The sequence below is a fragment of the Citrus clementina genome, unplaced genomic scaffold, assembly GCF_000493195.1.
Source record: "Citrus clementina cultivar Clemenules unplaced genomic scaffold, Citrus_clementina_v1.0 scaffold_6, whole genome shotgun sequence".
Classification (NCBI taxonomy): Eukaryota; Viridiplantae; Streptophyta; class Magnoliopsida; order Sapindales; family Rutaceae; genus Citrus; species Citrus x clementina.
Genome location: NW_006262139.1, coordinates 15,761,059 through 15,778,174, shown reverse-complemented (window position 1 = coordinate 15,778,174; position 17,116 = coordinate 15,761,059). Strand labels below are relative to the sequence as shown.

At 33.4% G+C, this 17,116-nt stretch overlaps 2 protein-coding genes across 2 annotated transcripts; both read right to left on the bottom strand.

Annotated features, from left to right (window-relative positions):
* Positions 1-681: 681 nt before the first annotated feature.
* On the bottom strand, positions 682-3,332 carry LOC18037994 (transcription factor DIVARICATA). Its single transcript, XM_006429247.2, has 2 exons — positions 2,149-3,332; positions 682-1,793 (listed from the first exon to the last, which is right to left on the bottom strand). Exons 1-2 carry the CDS (start codon positions 2,574-2,576, stop codon positions 1,295-1,297), a joined length of 927 nt encoding a protein of 308 aa, XP_006429310.1. The 5' UTR covers positions 2,577-3,332; the 3' UTR covers positions 682-1,294.
* Positions 3,333-13,735: 10,403 nt separating this feature from the next.
* On the bottom strand, positions 13,736-16,329 carry LOC18037896 (laccase-4). Its single transcript, XM_006429246.2, has 5 exons — positions 16,178-16,329; positions 15,712-15,863; positions 15,210-15,583; positions 14,186-15,109; positions 13,736-14,082 (listed from the first exon to the last, which is right to left on the bottom strand). Exons 1-5 carry the CDS (start codon positions 16,262-16,264, stop codon positions 13,952-13,954), a joined length of 1,668 nt encoding a protein of 555 aa, XP_006429309.1. The 5' UTR covers positions 16,265-16,329; the 3' UTR covers positions 13,736-13,951.
* Between the last annotated feature and the right edge of the window lie 787 nt (positions 16,330-17,116).

Below are 17,116 nucleotides of genomic sequence, written 5' to 3'. Positions count from 1 at the left end.
AGGTGATCTTTCAAGATTTCTTTAATGAGGAAGGTAAACCATAAAAGAATCATAAACCAAGATTCCTTTGATGATTAGTAAAAGGACTATGCGGAATTTTAAGTATTTGGCACCATAATCAATCGGCTTGATGAGAAAGAAAATACCTTAAGAGATGCGAACAAGCAAAATGGGAAAAGCAAACCACAAACATTCTATTTGATCATTCACTAAAGCATTTGACATAATTTCCTAACCACCATCTAATCCACTACAAGCGAACAAACAGAAACACACCATGTCATCTTCAAGAAGAGAACCCAGATAAAAAAGAAAGAAGACAGAATGAAGCATAAGATGCTTAAATCAGTGGCCCTCAAGTCTTGGCTTTGGTCAAGATTCGGTTGTCCAAATTCAGTCAACTAATTTCCATCAAATGTATAAAACATACTTTAGCAAAAAGGCATCAGAATAAAGCACTCATTAAAATAATGTCATAAAAAACACTGCAATGTGACTCATCAAATTTGGACAGAGCATAGATGATCTGGCTAAATCAACTGCTTCCACTTTGGCATGTACAGAACACAGAAACTACACAATCTCTGCGTGAGAACCATACCTCTGTTTTAGATCTCACCAAATTATTAAAATTTATTACAGGAGAAAAGCACTATTAACAGTACATAAAGTTTCATAGCAGATCATTAAGTTGAACAACTGCCAACTTTTAATTTTATTCCATAGAGGTAGAATTTTTACAACAATATGAGTTCGCCACCTAGTAGAAGAACACCATAGATTTAAGGGATCCTGCTTCATGTAATTTCATCACCAACAATCATATAAACAATAGTTGCTTGCCCAAAACATTCTGTCTTTCAAATCTACCACAGATGATTCTATCCTCACCATGCAAAACTTAAATCTGCATAACCTACTAGAAGCAACTTTAACCATATAGACCTCTTCATCAGGTGGTACATGGCTCTTTACCTATGCGGAACTACTTAATAGCATAAGCAAGCTCAATCTGAGAATGCCTTCTGACAACGAACAAATACAGCTAACGTACAACAAGTATAAAAGCACAAGCTTTATATTAATAAGCTTCTCTAATGGTTCAGAGATCCAGAATTCCAATAAATGATAGAACAATCTAACTGATCAGTGTAGAGTCTGATACTATGGACTCACTTGACTCCTCATCAACATATTCACATATAACCAAGATGCTGAATGGATGAAGTACCCTGACATCACTGACTAAGATGCCTCATATAAATACCTTCAGCATTCCCCCCATTATGTACGTTCACTGGTGTTGCATGGATTGCATCTGAAAATAGGCACTGTAAGCTCCAAACTGAGATCCATTTAGATTTCCTCCAAGCAGATTTTGTTCCTGCAGCTTAGGTCCATATGAAGAAATTCCACAAAAAGGAGCCATGAATGCAGTCCCATTCATTGAGTTGAAAAGCATGGCTGTTCCCTCGTTTTGTGATTTCCAGTTAAATTGCTCATTACTCATGTCTACCATTTTTGGTTGCTGCTGCAGCTGGATGACTGCAGCGGAAGGACTGGGAGATGGAGGTTTATTATTTTCTGATGAAGAAGTTGCAGTTTCATCCAGGTTAACAGTTGTAATATCATGGATGCTAGATCTCCTCTTATCCTTTCCCCCAGTAAGCTGCCTATTGAAGTACTTCTGAGCATGACTTGCCACCTGAGTTGGGGTTCTAGTGGTCACGAAGTTGCGGGAGATATTTCTCCAGTCCCCTTTACCAAACTTTTTAAGACCCATTAGAAATTGCCTGCAGGGAAATAAATTGAAAAAAAAAAAAAAACACACATGATGAATTGCTGCAGTGTTATGAAACCACCAAGAACTAGACAATCACAAGCGAAAAAGACATCCACATATGGCATTTTATAAGCCACTCAAACCCAGCTGAACCATGAAAACGTACCAAACTCAGATTCACTGACAAGATGAATCAAAGATCTTAAGTAATCAAAATTCATGCCATAAACAAAGAATCATACAAAATAGACTTACTGCAGCTTCATTTCTACATAAAACATATTAAATACATGATATTGAGTTTCGGATACTTTCTTATCCAACAAGTTATCATTGACTAGCATAATAACAAGAGACATTACTACCTGTGTTCTTCTTCAGTCCAAGGAACTCCTTTCTTTCTCTCTTGATCAGAAGGCCGAGTCGATGAGCCTCTCTTACCACCAGGACCATAAAAATTCTTCAAACCATCATATCCTTGATTGCTATCAACCCACTCCAATGTGAAAGAATCATTACCATAACCAGGAATTGGAATTAGCCCGGCTTCAATATCACTAACATCCTCTTCCAATTCCTTGTATTGTTTGATCACATCACCAACCGTCTTCCCTGGAATCATTGCTGCTACCTTAATCCATCGATCAGGGGTATCTTTATCATACACAGCCAAAGCATTCTCAAACTGCTTGTTCTCTTGAGGGGTCCATTTAGTCCCCTTGCTTTCTTGAAACAACCAGTTGGAGTTTTCAAGATACGAGGCAGGTGAGAGGATTTCAATTCCTCGGTTCATCGTTTTAGACGGTACAAGTGAAGTAAAATCTAGCTAGCATAACAAAGATGGCTTACAAAATTTAGCAGATAAAAGACCTCTCTCTCTGAAATATAGAGAACCCGGATAGCAAATGCAGAGGAGTGGACGTTTTTTTCTATGACAAAAGAAGCATCAAATCAAGAAGGCATTTGATTGGAATATGAGCAAAAACTTTTTCAGACAAGCACAAATTGAGGAATCTGAAAAAAGTTTTCAACTTTCCAAAAAACAAGGAAAATTCCAGAAACAACAGAGTAAAAGCAGATCTCAGTTTAATCACAACACAAACCTAGACGATCAACAATCATCACCACCAATATAAACCAAAACTAAAACAAGAAAATAAACAAAACCCAGATCATATATCGCCAGACTAAGCACAACCCTTTAATAAATTTTAAAATTTTCAAGTGAGGTACAATACTTCCTTAACAAACCATGAAAAGAAATGCAAAAAACAGAGGAAGCAGAGTGGCTTTTGATAATTTAAGTGGTAAAAGCTGAAAAAAGAAAAAAAAATAACGAAGCTTTGGTTTGCTTTTCTCTTCAGCTGGCCAAACTGAAGAAGAAAGTGGGATTAAATAAGTGAATTGAAATTGCACAGCAAGTAAATTTGTATTGTAGTTGCTATAAAAGAGAGAGGGAGGGATCTATGCAACAGAGAATGAGCAGAAAAAGAGAGTGAATGCTGTAGAGTTGTGATTGGTTGACTGGGTGTTTGTGGGCGCCCTGCGGCTAAAGAAAAAGGACTCTAATTATACGTGTGAGCGGTACCCAATCAGATTCGAGTTTCAAAAAGGACAATCCGTAATAGGCTAGCTGGCGACTGTAGTGTGCTTCTTGGTTAGTGAAGATGTGTAATTACAAAATTAGCCCTATGGGTTACAAAAGTAACATATGAGTCCACATGTTATGTTCGTCCGTCGTTGTCACTCGTCATTCATAATAACTTCGTTAATAAAAATTGAGGGATTTGCGTGCATTCAACATTATACTTTTAGTATACGTATGAAATAATTATCATAGTCAAATAAGACTTAGGTAGTTTGCTATTGATACAATTCTCATATATTCAAATTATTTATTTTAATTTTTATGTAAGTGATTTATTAATTACATTTGGAAATTTTTTTCTCATTGTAATCATCAATTCTATTTCTTCTTCTTCTTTCCATTAGGGAAAGTATTTTTTTTTTACTATTAATTTTTATCTTTTCTCTTCATGTAAGTGTAGTTCTTTGACTCAAACTCATGTCTGTAGTGGTTATAATTATGAGTAATGATACAGCCACAAACTCTTGTACAAATTTATTTTGTACAAACTGATGTGGCATTAATTCATTGGTTGAATGAAAATATAAATTAATAAAAACAAATCATGTGGGCCAAGTGGTATTTAATTCAACCAATCTTATCATGCCACATCAGTTTATACAAAATAAGTTTGTACAAGAGTTTGTGGCTGTATCATTACTCTATAATTATTTTTTGTGATTTTTTTATGTTACAATGAGTTGTTTTTTAAATTTGAAATCTCTTAAGTTCTTATTAAGAAAATTATAAGTCTTATAAGATTGATTTCAAAAAGATAAGTCATCATTATGTCATATAGAAGAGTCAATTATGGTGGTAGAGTATGATGCTAAAAAAGTCACGAAAAATTGATCGATTGAAAGCTCAAAATTATTATTGTATATTAATTATTCAGTGCCTTGCTTTCTCTTTAATTATTAATAACTAAGAAATGACCTAATAAATTAGATCATTATACTAATATCATAAATCAATTATAATGTTGAACAATGTATTAGTATCGTAGCACGTTGTTATATTGTCAATTTTTTCCAATGAAATAAAAAAATAAAAAAGAGTAATGATATAGCCATAAACTCTAGTACAAATTGATGTGGTATGATTAAATTAGTTGAATTAAATATCTCTTGACCCACGTGATTTATTTTTATTATTTTATATTTTCATTTAACCAATGAATTAATACCATATCAATTTATACAAGATGAGTTTGTACAAGAGTTTATAACTATGTACAAGAGTTTATAACTATATCATCACTCAATAAAAAAATGGCATAATTGTGTCATTGTGTGAGACGGTTGATAAATATGACTGGACCTGTTTGTTACTTTTGCAAACTATAGGGATAAAATGGAAAATTATCTAAAGAAGGATTAGCTGTGGATATTATTGTCATTTTACAAAGAAAATCCAAACTTTGAACAATGAACAATGGAGTTGACGTTTAGCACTTTAGCTGTAGCACGTGCGATGTTTGTCCCGTGCTGATGATACTCTCTGTCAAAAAGCACATTACATTAGCAATAATAAATTGGATCACACTGAAAAGTGAAAATTAAAACTCCGTAAGCAAATTGTGCCTGGTTGCGTAATGGGATATTAATTGACTTAATTAGGACTTCTTTACCTAACCAGCCTACTTGTTCTTGAAGGAGAAATTAGAACAGAAAGTCCATTTTAAACCAATTGTTTGAATCCAAAATATTTCATTATAATAAGGCAAATAATTAGTCTCTACAAGGAGGAAATGGGAAAAAATGATCGAGTTTAGAAGAAAAAATTATCAAACTCTACGGTTATATTTCTAAATTTATATACTTCTACTTAGAATATAATCTATGAGGTTTAAAAATATAAAATGATATTTGATCTGAATTTCTATTAAATTGATTTTATCATTTTTTTTAATTTAAGTGATGGTTGGGTAATGGTCTATCTCTCTCTTAATCCTAAGTAATGGATCATCTCTTGATTTTAGTTTGATTTTAACGAAAAATATTAATTTCGTTAGTTTTTTTAGATGGAATTTCAAGTCAAAGTACTAATCGTGTGAATATTTTTCCGGTTCGATTTTTTATTTAAATATATACTTTTCAATGAAGTAATTACTTTTGGGATTATGGATGTTTATTGCATACAAATTTTTAATTCGTGGCGAAGAGAAGTTCATTAAGTAGAAACATTATTATGGGTCAGGCTACAGTGCAACTGTGGTACCGTGCCACAGTTGCACCAGCCGTTGGATCCACTCAAATGAGTGGGGTCCACTTAAATAAGTGAGAATCCAACAGTTGGGTGCAACTGTGACACGGTACCACAGTTACACCACAGTTTTATCCTATTATTATACGCCCACACAAATCATTAGTTTGACCCCAATACAAGTGAGGGCCAGCTGCAAATTTAATGATGTGTTGTTGCTTTCATTAATATGGTCAACTCATATTTAATACATTGTTAATTAAGGGTCATATTCCCTCTCATTAATGCTAATTTGACCAGTCGGAATATACTAACCAGCGTTTTTATCCATTCACTATATTAAGGGTTCCAAAATAATAAATAGATGTATGAATTATTAAAAGATAACACTTTATTAAATAAACATTTTAAAAATAATAATTTGTATATTTTTGTCATTTCTGTTAGTCGACTTATAAAATATCAAAAAAATTGTTTAATGAATAACTCTTAAAATAAAAGAAAACATTACAAATCAATAACACGTGAATTTACAATTTTGTCTCACTCTCGATGCGAAAGAAAAAATCATCTCTACTTAAATTTGTAATGATAATTAAATGACAGTGTTAGCTTTGCTATTGATTTGTTGCATGATTAATAGTAAACTAATGGAAATGTATTAAATTGTTTTTTTAAAAGTTAATGCAACGAAATGCTACGTTTCAATAATTTATGTAGTGGTTTTTTATTATGCTATACTTGGCGTAGTAAAATGACAATAATCCTAAAACTTAATACAAATTTCGACTTCATTTGATGAAAAAACTATTTTGCCTATATGACGTCAGTGTAACATTAGACTAATGACAGCGATGGAAATGTAGTAAGTTGTTGTTTTGAAAAAAAAAGTTAATGTTGACAGGTGTTGTCTTTCAATAATTCATATAATGATTTGTTATTTCACAACACTTGGCGCAGTGAAAGAATAGCAACCATACTTACAAATTTTAGACACAAAACTTATATTCCAAATAATGTGACATCAATAAATTATTGTCATATATTTAATAATAATTAATTTTTTACACAAACATATTAACATTAATTTGACAATCTCACTGCATTAATAAAAGTAACGTGTGACCACATCATTCAAGATGCAATTTTTATGTACAACTTTATAAACATGTAATTACTCTAATCCGACATGAAATTTCAATATTAGTTCAACAATATAATTAATGACACAGCTATTTAATTTATTGACATAATATGTAGAAAATAGGCTGAATTGTTCCACTAACATTTGATTTTGATTTTTGCATAATAAAGGCTTGTTGGTTGTAGCCCCACCACGGCACTAGCTTGAGCCGAGTCAAGACACTTTTGAGTGTTTTGTGGGGTCCATTGAGTGTTTGGCCTTTTAAATTGGTTAATAGTTCGGACTTTCAAACTGATTCTTTGGGCCGACACTGGGAAACGTATGGGCCCATCTCCAATATAAGGAAAGATAAATTATTACATTCGTTTATTAGAGATTTGTGACATGTTTGGTTTGAAGAAATATAAAGAAAGAAGAGAAGAGGAAAGGAGAAGAGGGAAAAAAAAAATAAGGGGAGAAAAATGAATAATTTTACCATCCAAACAATAAAAATGAAACTGACCAACCAAACATGAGCTAAGAGTTTTTTTCCCCGCTTCCCTCCACTAAGTTGGCACTTCTCTTCCTTAACCTTAAGATGGAGTTTGAAATCTCCTTAATGATTGTGAGATTATGTGTTGAATTTGCATAATTCAACAATATTAAGGGTTTCAGTTGTATATTAGACTTTGGTTTATTATATTAAAAAAAAATTATTACCAACCTTTGTATAATGTTGGGTATTTCATGATAACTATTTATTTTTGACATTTTACAACAAACAACAGATACTCAGTGTAATTGAAATAGAAAATCAGAAAACTGTGGATAAGTTGCATCCGGGTAACATAATTTTGTCCTTGGTTGTAGAATTTGAATAATTTATTTGACTAAAAATTTTACTTGGTGTTTATAGTTCTATATGGAACTTATATGTTGATAGATGGTTGTAACTGAGGCTGACATTTGTTTTATTTCACCATTTTGACATTGAATAAGGAGCGAGTACTGGGCTGAATTTTTGCTTAGTGCTGAATCAATAGTTGTTAGACAAGATAAAAAAATAAAAAAAAATTTAAATCAATTCTAATCATTGATTCAGTACTCAACAAAAAAACTTAGTTCAACACTAAATCCTAATCATTTGACATTTGATTATATTATTCATGTTGCAGAAAGTTAATGGGTTGCTTTCGTCTTTGCAATCCATGTATTAAATATTTAAAAAGAATCAATAGACATGTAGCTTGTTGGAGAGGTTGGTTCAATCTTTTGGCCTAAAATTGTGCACTAAAAGCTCAACAGTCATAATAATAGTAGTAGTAATAATAATAATAACAATAATTGTTTTTCCAATTTTGCCAAGAAATGAAAGGCCACCATTGAAACACTGCTTGTTTTGTAGTTCCAATATCCTCTAAACGAGTTACTAAATCTATTCTATGATCAACCTTAAAGAAAATGTCAATGGCAATCAAGAAAGTATCACGAATTGGAACTTGAACCCAAATTACTCTTTAAGAGTAACTTACTTGATGATGGATTGATGGTGGAAGTCACAAACATGGACAAATGCTTCATATATTTATTTATGTGAATTATATGATTTTTTTCTAATTTTTAATAATAATTTTCAAAATAATTGTCTCCCACTCAGAGACTTTGAAAAGGGTGTTTAAACTTTAAAACAAATGTTTTGGGAATGACAAGACTGCCTAAACAAACTGTGTGTTTCCAAAAATGGAAAGAATCTTTATCTTTAAAAAAAAATATAATAATTAAAAGTGATAATTGATTAATCTGAGATCGTGGACACGAATTATTTTCTCTAATTTTCTATTTGTCTAATTGTCCGTTTCTTTCTGGTGTAGTTGTGTTGAAGCCTGCCTCTAGATGTGCATCATGTGGGCGCTTTGTACAACTAGCAAATACATTAAAAAATGCACCTTCCAAGGAAGGGGAAAAAAATAAAATAAAATTATATAGTAACACTCCATTCAATGCCAAGACCATGGGTATCCAAATTATTAATTTCTCATGCTCTCTGTTTGTTTGAATTTCTTTGAATGCCCTTTCCACATGTAGATTGGGACTTCACTTTTATTAGGGCGAGAGGTTGGTCCAATAATTAGACTTATAATTTATTTAGAGTTTGAATCACTATGACCATCTCTTATTAGAAGATAAGAATAAATTTCACTTAATTTTATGTATAAATATAATTTGGATTATATTTATTAACATGTTCTTATTCTTAAAATTTTTTTAAATGAACTTAAATGAGCGCTAGTGAATTTAACTAGTAAAATTAAAATTTCACAAGTGGTACAAAAAATCTCAAATTTTAAACTTTATTTACATAAATAGAAAAAAAATTTGTTCGATTTGAGTAATATTTTGAATAAATAAATAATTAAGTAGACTCAAACTTCATTCAAGAATTAAAAAAGATTATACACGCTTTTATTTGTTGATGGGAGTTTGCAAATCGAAGAGCTCTTTATTTAACTAAAAGTTAAATAAAAGTAGAGAGTGGAGCGAAAATGAATGGGCAGATTGGTCCCCATTCCCCCAATTGATATTTTAATGAAGGCCTTGCTGCCTTTTCATTCCATAATGCTGGCATGGCTCATATATCGAAGCCGAAACTAGAGTCCAAGGACAATAGTGCATTCGCGAACCCATGGGTGTCCTTAGTCACGATTATTACAATTATTTTTTTCAATTTAATTGAGTAAGAATAAATATTTTTTCTTTATTGATATGGGTGGGATAGTATATTTCTCGAATATTAAGCGATAGTAGAAATTAAGACCGTGTCATTATAGATTTAATCTATAACAAATTAAGTAGATTTATTATTATTATTTTTTTAAAGGTAAAGGGAGTGGACAAGTTTAAATATAATTTTTATCTCTCTTATCACTCTTAAGAATTGAACCCGAGTTTTACTAGAGATTACAGCTGCACTGCAACTATCCGACCACGCCCTTGGGGGCTGATTTCTGATTATTTATATCAATAAATTTATGATAATAATATGCATATAAGTCTGTGTGTACACACACACATATATAACGAAGCAATGCCATCTGGTAAAATTTCAATGCCAAATATTGGTAATGAAAATCTAAGGCCCCGTTTGGTACCGTTTTGCAAGCCTTGTTTTCGTTTTCATTTTTATAATACACACATAAAACATGTTTGGTGGTTTTGTTTCACAAAATAAATTACAAAACACAAAATCCGAATTTATTATTATAACTATACAACTGAAAACAACTTAAACATGTTCTCTAAATTTTACAAACTAAACTTAAAAATGAATTAAAAAACAACAAAAAAATCGTGACCCTCTTCAGCCCTCACTTTTCTCTTCACTGCAGCCCTCACTCTCAATCCAGTTCACTACAGCCCTCTTTCCCCTCCATTTTCTCAATCCAGTTGCAGCAAATCTCTCTCTTGGTCGCTCTTGGTGTGCTAGCCACTGCCGCTGCTCTTTCTCCGCCGTAACCGCTGCTGCTCCGACTCCGTCCAGCTGCTGCTACTTCGCCTTTGCTCTCTCGGATCTTCGTCTACTGCTACTTTGTTGTTGCTCACTCGGATCTGCACTTGCCCAACCATTGTTGCTCTCCCGGATCTGTCACTTGCCGGTATTTATTTTGTTTATGAGCTGAAATTTTTTAGAGATGATTTGAGTGATTTTTAATTCTGAAAATTTCTGAGGTTGTTCATATGTAGTGACAAATTATTTTATTTATGTGCTGAAATTTTTCCTCATTTATTTTAGAGATTAAATCTAGTAAAACAAACAATTTCTTGTGGGAATTCCTTTATGCTGATTTGGTTTATTTAAAATATTTGAATTAAATAGATTCAGGGTTTTTGTTTCCTTAGGAATTTTGTTTACTTCACGTGTTCTTCTTAAGCTTTGATGATCAAGATTGATTTTTTGTTTCTATATAAAGTTGTTGGGCTTATGTTAATCCCACACCCAACCTAATTAAAATATGAGGTTACGTGAGATGGTAGATTAAATATTTAGAATAAAATTAAAGAATTATAAAGGGTTATGACTTATGACAATGCTATCAAATTTTGGTGATTTCACAAATTATATTACGAAAATTTGAAGAACTAAATTATATCTACAAAAATGGATTATGTTTTTGCGGTCGGGACTCGGGAGACCGAAGTTAGAACATGGGGGAGTTTTTTTTGGGAAATAAAATAAATAATTCATAATTGACATGCAATGATTACTCAAAATGCTATGGTAATATAATTTCGCAATTGTTAGAAAAAATAAAAAACTCATGGCTCTTATTTAAAATGAACTTCAATTAACTAAAAATTGTTCCCAAAAACACTACACTAGCATACCAAATACATGGGTGGGTATTTCCGTGGTAAATGATTCCCAAATCTTCAAGTTGTAAGCTGTCTGCATTGAGTAACAAATAACCAAGTTCAAAAAGCAAGTTAAGGCTTTTAGTTATCAATATTAATGCAAAAAGTCATAGCAATGCAACCTTTATGCTGATTACATTACTGAAATTGAGTGGGGGATTAATAGCATGTATTGAAAATTGTATGGTTTATATCTTAAAATTTAATAGCAGTGTTTTTAATTTGATTAATATTTGATATATGTTTTATTTTTTATTTTTTCGGGTACCATTCAGCTTTTAATGTATGACATGTTGCTGAAATATGTATATGTTATGTTGAATTTGATCATTATTTGATATGTGTTATTTTTTCTAATTTTTCAAGATATGGATTCACATGATGTTGATGTTGAGGATAAGGCTGATTGGTCTAGCCAGACCGAAACCATTTTTATTCGTATTGTACATGACCATGTTAAAAAGGGTGATTTACAAACATCAACTTTCACTAAGAAAATTTGGAACACTATAAGTGATGAGTTGTTAGAACAATGCCAAAAAAGATTCAATGTAGGGCAACTTAAATCCAAGTTTAATAGGTTGTGCAAAAAACATCGAGAGTAAAGTAATTGAGCGATGCTTTGGTGTTTTAAAAGCGCGATTTTCAATTTTAAGGGATATGCATAATTATAGTTTACGTAAGCAACGTCTAATTCCAATTGCATTTTGCGCTTTGCATAATTTTATTCGATGAGAAAATGCAAGTGATAGGTTATTTGGGGATTTGGATGTGCAAGATTTGGTTACCAACGATGAAGGAGACACTAGTAAGCCACTTACTAATATTGATTTATCTCCAGCAAGTGTCGCAGAGATGAATGCTACAAGAGATGGAATTGCAACTTTTATGTGGCATGATTACATACGTAATGCATAATGTGTATCATGTATTTTTTTATAATTATTTTGTTTAAATCATGTGTTGTAATATATATCTTAATTATATGGTGTAAAAACAATGACAATGTCAAAATTTTTTTAATTAATGTTAATTCTTAAACTTTATTATCATGTAATTTTTTATATTAAATTTGGTTAAATTATTTTGTTGTATTTGTGTGTATTAGCTAAATAATTATTTTATGATTATAAATATAATGTAAATGATTAGTAAAAACTGTTTTTGAAAAAAGCATTACCAAACGCATATTCTCTATTTTTATCATTTTCAACTGTGTTTACTAAACGCATATTACTGTTTTTAGTTTTAAAATATAGGATACAGAAAATGATACCAGACGCATATTTAAATTCGAAATACAGCAACTGCAAAACACCATTTTTATTTGCGTTTTTATTCTTCGAAAATACAGATTCAAAAACAATACTAAACAGGCCCTAAGGCTTCTCAAGACCTCCATTATTGCGCTGGTGAGATGTCACCATCATTAACTTTGGCTACCCTCTGCTTAATTACTGAAAAATGAGAAGCATTGCGATTGCGAAATTTGTTGCTACTCAAAACACAAGTTAATGATGCTGCTAATACCAGTAGACAGTATTGTCGTCATTGATGTTACACAACTTTTGTATTGCACTCCAAAATCAAAAAGAGATTTTTAATAAGACTTTGTGGGATATTTGATGTACTGGGGCGGCATTGATGGATACAATACAACAATTGCTTTATTGGTGTTTATGATTCCGTGGGTACTTGTCAGTCCCAGAATAGAAGAACTCCAAATGTTCCAAATCACCTTTTCTGTTTTTGATTGATTGAAATGGTGTCTTTGTAGCGAAATGATGATCAAAGTTGAAACTTTTGTGACAGAAATGGAATCTTTGTTTTGAATTGTCACCATTGTGTCTAACAAAGGAGGAGGAGGCCAGTGGCCACAGGGAAGCCTCTTCCATTTCATGTGCAATCGTTGGAGCTTTTCTTTTACAGGGTCCCAATCAAATTAAAAGCACCCATAATTGGATTCAATTCAAGAATTGGCATGATTTTAATTGTGGGCGTGGTGCCTTCGCATGCATGCAACCGCAATGAAATGCATTGCCCAGATCGTTAACTCAATCTCCATCGGTGTCCACTCAAAGGCCCAACTTTTCTTTCGGTTTTGATTCGGGCTTTGAGCACTGGAGGGAGTGCAATGGACCTTTTTCGTTTAACTCGTTACGTTACCCACTACACTAACTAGCACCAACGAAGTAAACGCAAATCAAAAAGTTCGAACGTTAAGTTTTTGGTTGAAAAACCATCTTTGTAAATAATTAACAAATTTGATGAAGCTGGGATACTGGGACATAAACGCCAAGTGGGTTACAGGGGATATCATAGGGAAATGACATGCCGTAAGTAAATGAACACACGAATATATAGTTACTGCAAATTAAATTACCAAAGTCAATTTTCCTTCAGAAGAACGACCATCTTCTAGTCTGGATTAGCCAATCCTCAGTTTTGAATCTGTTACACTAATTATGCCACTTTAGAAACAAGCTATCTCCCATGCGAAGATTCTTTAAAATTTAGATCATGAACGAGTGAAGTAAGAATAAAGAAATTAATGAACAAGTTCTTGAAAAAATTTCATTTACGGAAACGCTTTTACAAATATTATTCACACACGCTTGAGCAAAAATTTCCATTCACTCAAGAAATAATTGGATTCTGTGATTCTGTCTCTCGCCTTTTTTATCCCCCGCTTATTAACACTCTCTTTTTATGCTACATCCTTCTTCTCCAGCAAACTCTTTTTCTTGAAGAGGAGATCTCTCTGCTTTGTATATTTAAATATGCATAGTTTTTCAGGTTTCTTTTAACACTTTGGAAGATCACTTGGAGGTGGCAAAAGTGACTCATTAGGGCCTTTGCCATTGTCAACCAAAAATGCCATCTTCAATCCCCATGTTGTGTGTACTTCCAGATGGCAATGCATAAACCATACTCCTACAAAAATTTTAAAAAAGAAAAATAATGAATCAGAGACCCAAAGATTGATTGATTGATTGAGTGAGTGAGGACCCATCAATAGTATTAAAAATTTGTTTACCTGGATTATCTGCGCTGAATCTGATAGCAACCCATCCCCCAGATGGGACTCCAATTGTGTTCCTTTCAACAGGATCAACAAGATTAAACTTCTTAGGATCTTTCTTGGGATTGAAGTTACCAAGTCCCTTACCGACGGCAAAGAAATTGAATCCGTGTAAATGGACTGGATGGTTCTCAGGGGCTATGATTCCAGTATCTTGTAAAATTAGCTGAACTGTAGAGTTGTAAGCTAGCCTGTAAGCTTTTGTTCCATTGGAAGTCTGCAGATTTTTTGGAGTGCCGGTAAAGTTATAAGTATGCGGTGGGTTGCCAGGAAAATCGGTAGTGAAAACTCCACTGATGTTGAAAAAATGAGCCTGAAGCAACGCAATCGTTGGCATAACAAATGTGACGTTGTTGATTGAAGCCACAACACGGCTGCCGTTACCGGCTTTGCAAGAAGGGCAGGGGTTAACTCCAAGTCCAACTGTGAACAAGAGATTGTGATCAACTGTTTGTGGGACTTTAGCTGGGTATTTCTTGGAGTTCAAGCTACGGAGAGAGTCAATAAATTTGTTGGCAATGGCGGTGCCGTTTTTCGGAGGAGTGCTGGTGAGAGTTGTGGCGGAGCTGGCGAGTGTGCCGGAGTAGTGTAACGTGGCGGTGGCGGTCGCGTTGTCTACTGCAATCGGAGCGTCCATGAACGGCGAGGCGGCAACGAGGTATTTTCCGGATGTTTTGTCAGCAGAGAGCAGGACATTGGTGGTTTGGCCTGGAGCTATTACAATAGTGTCTGTTTTGAATGGTTTAACATAAGTGGCATCAACTTCAACAACAGTTAGCTTGTGTCCTGCTATTTTGAAAAATAGCTCTTCATTGAGTGCAGCATTGATTATTCGTAGCATGTAGGTTTTGCCGCTGTCCACAGGCAATGTAAAGCCTCCTGCATGCGCATTCATACATAAGAAATATCAAAATGTGTTTACTGGAAGGATTTTAATTGCCCTTGTGCTTTCAAAGTTACGCAAAGCGCAACAGTTTACCCTGTGACGAGCAACTGGAGATGGGTCCTGGTTGTCCGTTAATGGTGTGGGAATCAGAGACATTAGGGGCCAATCCGGACCGCAAAGCTTGGTTGATGACAGCTTCAGTGTCGGATTTCCACCACTCGGCGAGGACGACGACGACTTCCTTGTGGGGTTTGGGGAAAGGGTAAGGAACGCCGCGCTTCGGCAAGATGACGATAGCGCCGTGTACGGTGGCCCGGAGCCAGAGAATGTGTGCATGCCAAAGAAGTGTGCCCCGTTGGCCTGTGATTGTGAAATTGTACACATAGCTATGCCCTGACTGAATTGGACATTGTGTTATGTATGCTGGTCCATCGGCCCAGCCGGTTCTCAGTTGCCGGACACCATGCCTATTGAATCAATTAAAAGACATATTTAGGTGGAAATATTTAATTTATTTTTTGTTGTGTTGTTGTTGTTATTGTCATTATTATTATTATTACTTTATTTTAGTGGGTATTGATGAATTAATTTTTACCAGTGGATAGTGACATTATATTTGACATGGTTGACTACTTTGACCAGCACTGTGTCATGTTCCCTCGCATAGAGAGTGGGTCCCGGGAACTTGCCATTAACTGTGACAATTGGCTTGGATGAACACAATTTAGTGCTATTCTTCATCACCACCTGTGAAGATAATCCCCCCACAGCAAATAAAAAATAACAACTGTTAAAATTAATAAATTTTGAATTGTCTTTTATATGATGCAAAGCTTCCATTTTTAAGTCAAGTTGATGAGACCAAATTATGAAACTTATATCCATAAAGATTGGCTCAATCACTTGTACATGACTATTATTGATTATTTATTTTACTAGAAATGGAATAATACATTTTCTATCATTAGAATTAAGAATAATACATACATATATACATGCGAATGTATTTATATGTGTATCCATAAGTATACGTATATGAAATGAATGAACAATGCACTTACATTGAACTTGTAATGGCGAACCCGGCACTCGACGAGAGCCGGAAAAAGGCATGCTACGAGAAGAAGAAGCCGAACCCAGGAGTCCATCTCTTTCTTTATCTCCTTTTCAAATCCCACTTGATCACTCTTGTTATTTTCTCACTTGTTTTGGATTTATCTTAATGGAATTGTTGCAAGTGTATGACGGGCTAACGCAAACTTATATAGGAGATGAAGAGAATTGCTGCCATGTCGTTTTTCCTTAATTAGGTGAATGAACTTATTCTTGAAAAACAAGGTATCTGAAATAATGCCAAATGTCGCTGTGAATGATATCTTGCATGTCACATAAAGTCGTTTTTTAGGACACCGATTTAGGTTAGCAAATAAGTTACTAAGCTAATCATAGGCCTCTTATTAGTTCCGTTTTCAGTTACAAGAGAAGTTAAACTTGGTTAGTTGGAGTTAGTATTTATGGTCAAACATTTAATTTTATGTCTCCACTCTCTTGATATTTATCTTGATCAACTACTAACTGATAACGTTATTTAAGGTATATAAATATAATATGTCGAGTAGATAAAAACTCATTGATGAACAAATTATGGTATCCCCTCAACTAAAACTATGTTCATGAGGAAAATTAATTATGAATCTCAACTAAGCTGGTAGACCTGAAAATTTATTAGTTTAAAACTTTAATTTGAAGACCAATGGTAGGTTGAACTTTATTTTATTAGGTATATATTACATACCTACCTAAGCAAGATGCTAGAAAGATATATATGCTCTATATCATCGTCGTCGTCGTCATTATCATTCTCTAATGAGGACATCTCTATGTAAAAAAAGTGAGAATGCCACTAACAAATAAAAAAAATATATTTTTCAATAAATTGAAATCTGTGAGTTTTTGTATTTTATTAGTATTCTCACTTCAACAAAATGTGGATGTTCTCA